Genomic DNA, 10373 nt, shown 5'->3' with positions numbered 1-10373 from the left:
TATTTTTTACCTCTTTAGGAGCTTTTCTGGGACAAAACACAGTCCTTGTCAGGACCAGTAGTCCACATGGAGACAGTAAAGCTGGTCCTAATGAGGGAGAGAACTTTGTTTTTCAGGACCTGGTTAGGTTTAGGGCTCAGATTTTACTTGTAGTTAGGTTAAGGTTCAGAAATAATGTTTTGGTTGAGCTGCATGTCCAAATAGCTGCGCGAACAGTGTGTGCAAAAATGACGAAAAGTGACAAAGAAGATGAAATGTAGATGAAACTGAGCCCAAAAAAAAGGCATGTGAAACAAAAGAGAGCAAAACTTGAAGTGAAATAAAAAGGTGAACAAGTGAAAAATGGGGAGAAGTCAGAGAAAAGGGAGAGAAAGAACTCCCATCAGACTTTCCTCTTGATTCCCAGCCAACACATTTACAACTGAGGAAGTCTGCGCTGAGTCGCTGCTGCTGCTCCCTCCCTCCCTCCCTCCCTCTCTCTCGCTCTCTGTGCCCTCCACTCCTTTACTTTCACCTCCTCTCCTCTTGTGCTGGGACCCTCCTCCCCCTCCCTCCCTCCTGAGAAAGTGGGACTCCCTCTCCCCTCCCTCCTGCACTCTCGTTCTCTCCCTAGCTCTCTCTCTGCCCTGTGAAGATTTAACACAGTGCACATCGGAGCTGGTGGTCACAGTTCTGCTCTGGATTGTAAGTGAAGGAGAGAGATTGAGACTGCTCGCCCTCCTCCACCATGGATGTCAAACTGCTGGCACTGATGACTCTGCTGGCCGTGGTCACTCATGCACCGACCTACAGCGGTGAGTCCGACAGAGGGACAACATTTGATGACTTTCTTTGAGACCGTTTGCTGCATGTAAAATGCACATTTTCTTCAGCTTTTATTATTTGGGTTACTAATTATTATATTAGAAACTCAGCAGAATGAGTCAAATCTAAATGATGGTTCTTTTTGGCTTCACAATGAATTTTATTTTTGTTTATGAGAACTTCTGCTTGTTGCTTGAGAGTCTATTGTCAGGATTTACTCTTGTAGATTTTTGGTTGACGGGTGATGAGTTTCAGTTGTTTGGATGAATCATGTCCTGTTGCTAAAGGAAATTGGAGAAGATTTATAACAGTTTTGCTTCTATTTCATTTACATCTCAGACTCACACACTGAAAAATAGTGTGCTGATTGATAACAATAAATTCTTGCTGTAGCACTGAAACAATTAGTAATTTTGGAATTCATTTGCAAGTATTTTAAGATTAATTTATTATTAGATTTTTTTTTTTTTACAACAAAATAAGCAACTTAAAGATATTAAATGAAAAGAATTACAAAATCAGTATTGGAGATAACCAGCAGTTGAAATAAACACATGGCATTTTATCATGTTTTAATGAGTAATGCATGCAAATTAAGCTGATTTGGTTTATATATATATATATATATATATATATATATATATATATATATATATATATATATATATATATATATATATATATATATATATATATATATAAATTATTATTTTTGACTTAACTCCTTTCTTTGTTTGTTATTAAACAATACAACTCAGGTCTGCATCTATTATATTATATCAGTGGAGCAGTCAGTGTGTTAAGTCCTGCATTATGCTAAGCTTGTTGCTTTGGCCCCAGTGAGACCTCCACATTAAAGTGTTAGGTCTAAATGTGTGTATTAGTCCTTTCCCTCTGCTTTCTTTTAATTAGTTTCTAATTAGGGATAAACAATGCGGCGGTGATAGCAGTGGACCGCTCGCTTCTGGCCCCGGTGCTGCGTGCTGCATAATGATCCCTTTAGTTTGCATGACAAAAGCCCCTGAATGGGTGTGAGTCATTAGGGTGATATTACTGAGGATTTTTAGCCATTTGTGTGGCAGGACATTTGGCGTTGCATCACCAACACGCATATCAATGGGATCGGGTCAAAGCCGGGAACAATGGTGTGTTCGTTACACTTGATGCACTTTGATTTTGTTGGAACTGTGTGCTTATGTAACAAGGAAATGGAAGATACAAATCAAAAAAGTATCTGGAAAATCAGCATCTGCTCTATGACCTTTCATTTCTTGACTCTGTGCAGCTTTGTTTTTCTCCTTTCAAGCTGAGACTATAAGGATTCAAGTCATAGCTATTAGATGGTTTCTCAATTCATTGAAGCTTTTACTGCCAGGTGTTTGCTTTCATCCTCGAAACTGACATTTTCGCAACCTTCACCGTTTCTTTGGAGGGCAAATAATTACAAAACTGCAATCACTTTGGTAATCGCCTTGCATTTGAAGTTATCCATGTGCATCTGCGCTCCTCTGGGCCCCACAAGGCGATTTGTAATCATTTTAAGAATGTACTCGTGGTGTTTTCCACGGGGGCCACTGATGCCGTCTGAGCCGCAGAGTGCTCTTTCACAAAAAAAGAGGCGAATATTGCAAATTGAATGTTGAGGGCCCTTCTCCTTTCGAGAGGCCACGTCGAAGGTGCTGGGAGTGAAAAGCTAAAATTCTTTGTGTGTGTGTGTTTGTGCTTATAAGCAAGCGGTCAGGATGAAGGTGCTAATCTCTTTTTAATGAACATGTTGTTCAGGACGGCAGGTAAACACATAAGTTCCCATGCATTTTAAAATTGTTACAGTGATATTTTGGTTTTTATGGGAGAAGCGATGCATTTAATTACAATTAAAATAGAATAAAATTGAAATTTGGTTTGAAATTGATGTTGAACTTTTGCCTTTAAAGTCATGAAGTTTACCAAAACGAGTTTGTTTGCAAATAAATGCCTGAACTAATTCAGTTTTCCAGCACTGTTGCTAATGTGTCCTTGTGTGTTCGCAGCAAAGCCAATCAGCCTGGTTGAGCGGTGTTGGTGTCGTTCCACCCTCAACACGGTTCCTCAGCGCTCCATCAAAGAGCTCAAGTTCCTCCACACGCCCAACTGCCCCTTCCAAGTCATGTAAGTAAAAACTTGTGTCAATCACTGGGTCATTAATGTAATTTTTCTCTTTTTTTTTTGGTAATTCTTAAGGATGTTGGCATGTTTAAGGTGAATCCTTAAACATGTTTCCTGTTTCCATATGTAAAAAAGGTTAAAACTGTCTGTGCATGCTGATAATTCATCTTTCATTAGCAGTAGCACAGTCTTTGGTTGAACACTTGTGTGCTGGAGTAAAACAGCCTGATGGTACTTGATACAGAACAATGTGTATCTCACTGTAGTTTACAAACTTTTCACAGAGCTGTGTCTCTGTAGAACATACAGTGTCGAGGTCTATGTCAAACTGAGTTTCTGTGTTCTGTCTTTAGCAGGAGTAGCACAGTGTTCACAAGTAGAATCAAGTGGATCTCTTCATATTTGACACATTTGCAAGGAAAACAGTTTTTTTGCAGTGAAATGTAGAAAAAAGTTTAAAAAAGTTGCAGTATTTGCATTTACTATTTCAGTCTTCTCCTTATCTTACACTAAATCAAATGAAGCGTTTATTGTTCATTTAATACAGCGTAGTGTAGGAATGAATGTGTGAAGTATGGTGTTGATATCCTTCCTTTATTTCCTGAACGAGAGGCCGGAGTTTAAAACAACGTAACCCACTCAGAAAGAGGAAAGCAGTGACGGCGCAAGCTCAGGGGGGCAATTTATGCTTTGCAAAGGAAGCAATAATTAAGGGTCAAAGTGATTACCTTTGTATTTCTGCTGACCCCCCATGTCCCTCATATTCTTTCTTTAATTTCCCCGACTCCAACTCCCTAACAACAGTGAGAATTATGTCAGTGGTCTGGAACACATTAACCAAAACGCCTCATTCATTTGTTCGCTCTCGAAAATGGGACAGCAGAAGTGTCACGGCCAAAAGGCTAGAAGTCTGTGGGGCTTCTGCCAAAAAAACAAAAATGGGGGGGGAGGGCAGGTTGGGGACTGTTAGAGAGGCTGATTAAATGGCAAAAGGTCAGTGAGGACATGCAACCCTGCGGCCGGGCCACAAATATCACTCCAGAAATCTGCCCAAGGAGTCAAGAAGTCAGTCAGACGAGGAGCCCGCAGAGTGCTGCTCCTGTGTCTCAGATGAAAGAAAGACAGTAACATTATAGCCCCTTTTTCCCCTTAGACCTTTGTCCCCCACACCCCCCACTTCCCACTGTGTGCCCTCACCAGAACCCCCACCCCACCTTGCTGTTGGTATAGACTTGCTGTGAAGTAATTACTACCTGCTGCTTGTGGAACTCCAGTCCTCTAAATTCCAGCCAAGTCAATTAGGGTTTAGGCTCTCTGTTGGGGTTTAGGCTCTCACCCAGACATGCAGACAGATAAACAGGATGAAGGGAGACACATGAAAACAGCAGAGCGGATGAGCCGGCCGTCGCTAATAAAACAGAGGGGCAGGGGAAGAAGGGGACATCCCTGGAGGAAAAGCAAACACAGATCCACTTACTGAGCTGTTTGGCCTCCTGACACACATGTTAGTTTGGGGGATTTGGGACTGAAGCTCGGACTGATGCTCTCAAACTGCCCTTTTAAGTTTAAAGGCTCCATTTGCTCATTTGCACATGTGTCTGCATCTAAATGGGGGTGAGGAATAGGGGAGGTGGCACATTAGAGGGGGAGCAGTGATGGAGGTGAGGGCCAGGGACACAAATTGAATCAGACAGCAGTTTGACTGTCGAGAGGAATGTGTTTCAATTTGCAGCGTCATGTGTCTGAGAGATGGAGGGAGGAGAAAGAGGAGCAGTGAGGCACTACACCTCTGAGTTGTTAACTCTCATACAACAACCTTTTGCCACAGAGGTGTGAGATCCCACCCTCACCATCACCACCCCCCACCATTTCAGCACAACTGATCTGAAACTCACCCGGGCAGTGTCTGATAACAGAACAAATCCTCCTCTAAATATTTGGTTCAGCTCTCCATCAATCAGCCTGACAACACTCCCAAGAACACACACGCTCCGTCAGCACAGAGCTATAAATCATTGAGGGGGATCAATGCGACTTCCCTTCCTTAGAGCAACACTTTTTTCTTCTTTTTTTTAAAACTGTTCTTTCACCTAAAAAGCCTCGCTGAGATTTGTAGTTCCTATGACAATCATAAATTTGTTCATTTTTGAAAACGACAGCATGATTGTTTGTCTGTTGTCTTTTTCTCATTTGCACTGACTTCTTCTAACATTTCCGGGTTTAAGCCGGGTGTGTGTGTCCGACTCTCCGCCCGCCTTAAATACAGTTAGATGGATCTCACACATGCGGCAGAATTGTGCATTTCCTTCACGTAATGTATTTAGGTTTATGAAAGAAAGTCGGTAGATTTCTTGCCAGTCACAAGCAGACCTTATTTCCCTTTCTTTCTCCTGGCTCGATTCATTCTGTAATGTGTACAGCGTCTTCTTCTCTGTTTTTGGCGCAACGTTACAGCACAACGAACAGTGTTGTCATATGTACTACAGCGTTTTGAGCCGTCTTTACGGGGAACTTTTTGAAAACGGCAAAGAAAAAGATGACATTGTACTGACGACATGACCAACGTGACACAACACAACACAACAGGCCTTGAAGAGAAAGATAGTCAAAGACGAGCCATGAGAGTGATGCTATTCTGTCGCCCAATCAGCTGACTGTCGTGGGTGGAGCCAGACCCCAAGCGCAGGGTGCCAAAGAATGGAACAGTTGGGGCAGGTTATTTTTGGTACTATTCCTAATGGAAACACAAAAAAAATACATACTGTATTATACCAAACTCAACCGTTCCACTCTTGGCTTAAGTGAGTTGGATTCTTGGAGTAATGTACTTATTTTCCACATTCAAAATAATCTATTTTCCACATTAAAGCTGGAAGCTTTTTCTTCTGATAACGAGCGCTTTAGCCATTTTATAGTGTCCTAATATAAATGTGGCAGGGATAAAAAGGCCTGTGAAAATAACCAAAAACAAAAAAACGCTCCTTTTGATGTTTGATGTGAGAGGTTTCCCCCAGTTTAGGCCAATATTACCGTTAAACTGGGCCTTTCATTACTTTTTAAACCACACCAGCCTGAATCCAAGTCTGCATCATGTTTTGTGTACCAGTGTCGAGACAGTTTTACAGGTCCTATGGTACAGTGCGATGTGTGATCATGTGAGACTCCTTTCCCATCTGTGCCTGAGTGGAAACAGAGGAGCTGTGATTTTTCACCGGCAGTCGGGTGACAGCCTGTTATGTGCAGTAATCCGCCGCTTTTCAGCTCGTGGTGGGATGTTCTGAGGTTTTCAGAGTTTAGTTCACAAACCAGATCAGATATTATCCTGACGTATTGTGCTCATTACCACGGCAAGACTAATTCTGTTAAATCAGTTTTTTATTATGTGTTAAATGTACTATCACAGGCATCTGTGTTGCCTGAATAATGCAGGTTAAGTGACGCTTAAAAGGGGGCACTTGAAACTAAGCTGAAAGCTGGTTAGAAATTCTAATCCACTGGATTTAACCAGGATGTTTTGTGAGATGTTTGGGGTTTTACTGAGATTAAGTAAAGTGTTTTGTTAACGAGGGCTTTCTGTAGGAAAACAATTATATTATTGTTATTTATTAGCCGCAGATTAGTAAGTTAGAGATAATTGGTATCATTATGTTAACCTAAACATTTATAATGATCTTAATAAATATATACGATATATGTTTGAAATGTCACACTGTTTTGTTGTTTTGCAAGACGCCATTATTTTCCAAAAGATTCCAGCACTTTGTGTAAGACATTTAACCAAATTTGTTCATTTTAAACAAATCGTATTTAATTATAAGTGTCTGATGTTGATGTGTTTAAGTTCCAGCCAACAGGTGACATACTGCTGATCAGCAACAAGTTAAATGCAGAAATAAATTAATCTGTGTGGATTAAAACCATTTATTTATTTATACATACACCAACCTTTATTTATGTCACTTTAAACTTCCAAAGCTTAAAGAATGTTCCCAAATGGCTAAAATGTATGAGAGGTGACAGATGGGTTGTTAGTTCTCTAAAGCAAGTTCCACATTGATTCACTGGATAGTGAAATAAATCAAAACTGACTCACTCAGATGTGGTAAATGAATTTATCATCATGGAACTTCTCTCTATGTTGAACTGTCTGTAGAAAAAATCAGTAAACGCTCAGCAAAGGAAACCAAGTGAAGCAGCTACAGTATGTGACTTAACTGAGTTTCTTATTAATGTTTAACCTAATTAAAAATCATGTGTCCTTAAGGTAAATAATAGATCCTGTTACAGTTTGGTTAAGCGTACACATAATAAAGTATATACATATCTGGACTGTGTATATCGGTTAATCTTCAGCTACAAAGGAAGCCCAGAGGTGACAGTACTCTGCAGTACAGGACAAGTCCTTGAGGGTGATTTATATCTGAATTTGAATGAGACTCAAACATGCACTCTGAAACTCTGAATGTCTGCCGATTCTGCTTCATGTGAGCACCACTTGAAAGAAATGACCTTAGCAAATGTATATTTGCATGTAAAGAGGCTTAGTCACACAAAATGATGAGAATGTGGAGTCCAATTCCTGTTTTTTGTCCCGCTCTCCTCCAACAGTGCCAAGCTGAAGAACAACAGAGAAGTCTGCATCAACCCAGAGACCAAGTGGCTGCAGCAGCACTTAAAGAACGCCATTAACAAGTAAGAAACACTTCTTCTTCAGACTCCCCTCTGCTCAAACACCAGCATCGCAGACAGAGACAGAAATGAAATACGGCTCCCGTCCGGGTTAAGGAGGAAATAAACCACAGTTTAAAATAGCCTTTTCCTCAGTTTCCTGCTGATAATAACTCTTTTAAATCACTGACACAGTTGATGCAAGTAGCTGAGTTATTATCTGTGACATAATTAGCATCAAGGAAGAGGACTGATGAATCTGCCGCTTCCTTGTTTCACATAAGCATGTATCGGAGACCTCAGCAAAGGCTACAGGAGCATCAGCTGTTCCCTTTTCTTTTTTTTTACCCCACATGTTTACACATTTCAACACTTCTGGCACATCAGTGACTGACTGTGGTGCCTCTCCAGGACCAGGACAGCTCTGAGAGTGTTGATAGCTAGACCTGCAGTAGCTCACTCAGTGTAGTTAAAATGTGTGTAATCCTCGTAAAAAAAAAAAAAGAAAGAAAGGTCCCTGCATGTCTGCTGGTGATTATCGCCCGCCTGAATGTCTGCTTATTAAAAATACAATGAACACTTAAAAAGTATAATGTGAAAACCAATTAAGTCATTTCATAGGAATTATAAGATATTATTTATTGTGTCATTAAAAGGACCTGTACGTATAACCCGGGCATATGGGTTTGGTTGCTAAACCCGGGCAGTTATGCCGTGATATGCTTTTCAGCTGTATCGCCCAGCCCTGCGCAAGACCATGCAAATTTCTTTTCTGCGTCTGCTCTGATCTGGCACAACACTATGACGGGGAATTATCTTACGGGCCATTAGCACAGTTGTTAACATTAACATTGTAGCAATCTTACTTTTTAGTCTACAGCCACCGAGCGGAACAGTTCAATGCAGTTCAGTAAGTCCTGCAGTTATTTGCACTGCAATTAACTAAAGCTGTGATATGTAACTTAATAAACAATCGCTACCATTGCACTTCTTAAGTCTGGAGCGAGACACACTACAGTCTACTGGTCAGCAGAGAATCGTCACTGCTGGGCAGCAATAGAACTGGAATGAGAAACATAAATATACCACACCATGAACTCGGGTGTGAGAGAATAAAAAGTGAAGAGGTGATTCAGAAATATCATCCGTTTACATCAATGTGCCATTTTACAACAGTGTTAAATATATTGACTACACAAGTCCAGACTGTACATATAAGTAATGTTTTATTGTATTCTTAGTTTGAAAGGCTTTTTATGAGCGTGGCTGTTCTACATCAGCATCACCCTTTTAATGCACAGTGGCACATAAATTACATTTATATGCTGCGATGTTCACCTATCAAGACCGACATCTGAGGCCTCTACATAACATGCACATGACTGCACTACGATGAGCTCCCCATGTGTCCTGGTCTCCATATGTTCTTTGAGATGAAATGTACACATTTTTGAAATGGTAAAATCGCCGATGCCTGGAATATGGAAAAAGGTCGCACTCACTTAAAAGTAATACGTGACAAGTAAACTCTTTCAGAATCTTTATTTAAAAGTAACTAATATAAAATTAAGTTCCTGCATTAAATACCTAAAGAACACAAGTATTTTCAATACAATACATTCAAAGTATTAGAAGTTGAGTACTCAGTATATTAGATGACATAAAAAAAGGGATTAAAACTAATCAAATGTGTTGATTATGTTCCCTTTTTAATCAAATATTGTACAATTTTAACTAAATCTTAATTTATTCTGGTCAGAAAGAGGTTGGGAACCTTTGCTGTAGTAACATGAACGGGGAATTTCAGGTGTGTCGCGAATTGGAGTCTCATAAATCTTGATCTTTCTGAATCTCTCTCCAGGGTGAAGAAATCTAGAAGACGCAATAAGAAAAACTAAACACAGGGGAAGACAGATATGTGCTGGACCTCTATACCTCCCCGTCACTGCTATGGATACATATGAAAAAAACAAAAAAAACACACTACATGTACCAACCCACTGCTCTGGACCACACGCAGAACCAGCACTTCAAACTGCGCCATCCTCAGCTCACCCACCAGCACCAGCACCAGCACCACCTCCACTGATCCCTCTGGACGCTCACGCAGTCACGGCCAACATTTTATGTTAGCACCAAATGCAGCTACAGCTCGAATAACGGGATGCATATTAATGTCAGACAGAGAGAGCGTGCACTGATGTGTGCATCACAATGAATACTGTGTCTGTACGTAGAACCTTTAACTAACAAACTGAGATTTCTCGCTCAAACACAAGGTTTGGGTGGGTGACGCTACCCCGATGGTCACTCAGTTATCAGTTATAGCAAAAACAATTACCTCTTTGATGCTTTAGAAAAGCATCAGTTCTGTTTATATTCATACAATAAAGATTGGGAATGTAAGGGGCCATTCATATGCAGTGTCTTTTGCATGCACGAATACATTCTATGCAATGAAAACACAACACATCGGACGCAAGTGACGCTGCAGCGAGCATCTTTTGATCCTTAGAAGTGGATCAAACCTCCACCCGTACACACCCAGACCACTTTTTTTAAATGGCAGGACAGGGAAAAGCAACACTGGTAAGCAAATATCTTTTTTTTTCTTTCTTCTTAGCTGAAAGCGGTGATAATATAGTGAGGCTGTAGCAGCTCACAGGTTTTGGTTGCTAAAGCCCCTTTTCCACTAGCGTGGCATGCCTCGCCTCACCACAGCACGGTTATTTTGCGCTTCCATTAGCGATAGTACC

The 10373-nt window shown here is 40.7% G+C and overlaps 1 protein-coding gene across 1 annotated transcript; it reads left to right on the top strand.

The window, feature by feature from the left end:
- The first annotated feature begins 636 nt into the window (after positions 1-636).
- On the top strand, positions 637-10028 carry cxcl12b (chemokine (C-X-C motif) ligand 12b (stromal cell-derived factor 1)). Its single transcript, XM_044029296.1, has 4 exons — positions 637-794; positions 2835-2952; positions 7558-7641; positions 9479-10028. Exons 1-4 carry the CDS (start codon positions 728-730, stop codon positions 9513-9515), a joined length of 306 nt encoding a protein of 101 aa, XP_043885231.1. The 5' UTR covers positions 637-727; the 3' UTR covers positions 9516-10028.
- Positions 10029-10373: the final 345 nt, after the last annotated feature.

The sequence above is a fragment of the Solea senegalensis genome, linkage group LG6, assembly GCF_019176455.1.
Source record: "Solea senegalensis isolate Sse05_10M linkage group LG6, IFAPA_SoseM_1, whole genome shotgun sequence".
Classification (NCBI taxonomy): domain Eukaryota; kingdom Metazoa; phylum Chordata; class Actinopteri; order Pleuronectiformes; family Soleidae; genus Solea; species Solea senegalensis.
This window is presented reverse-complemented; position numbering and strand designations above follow the sequence as displayed.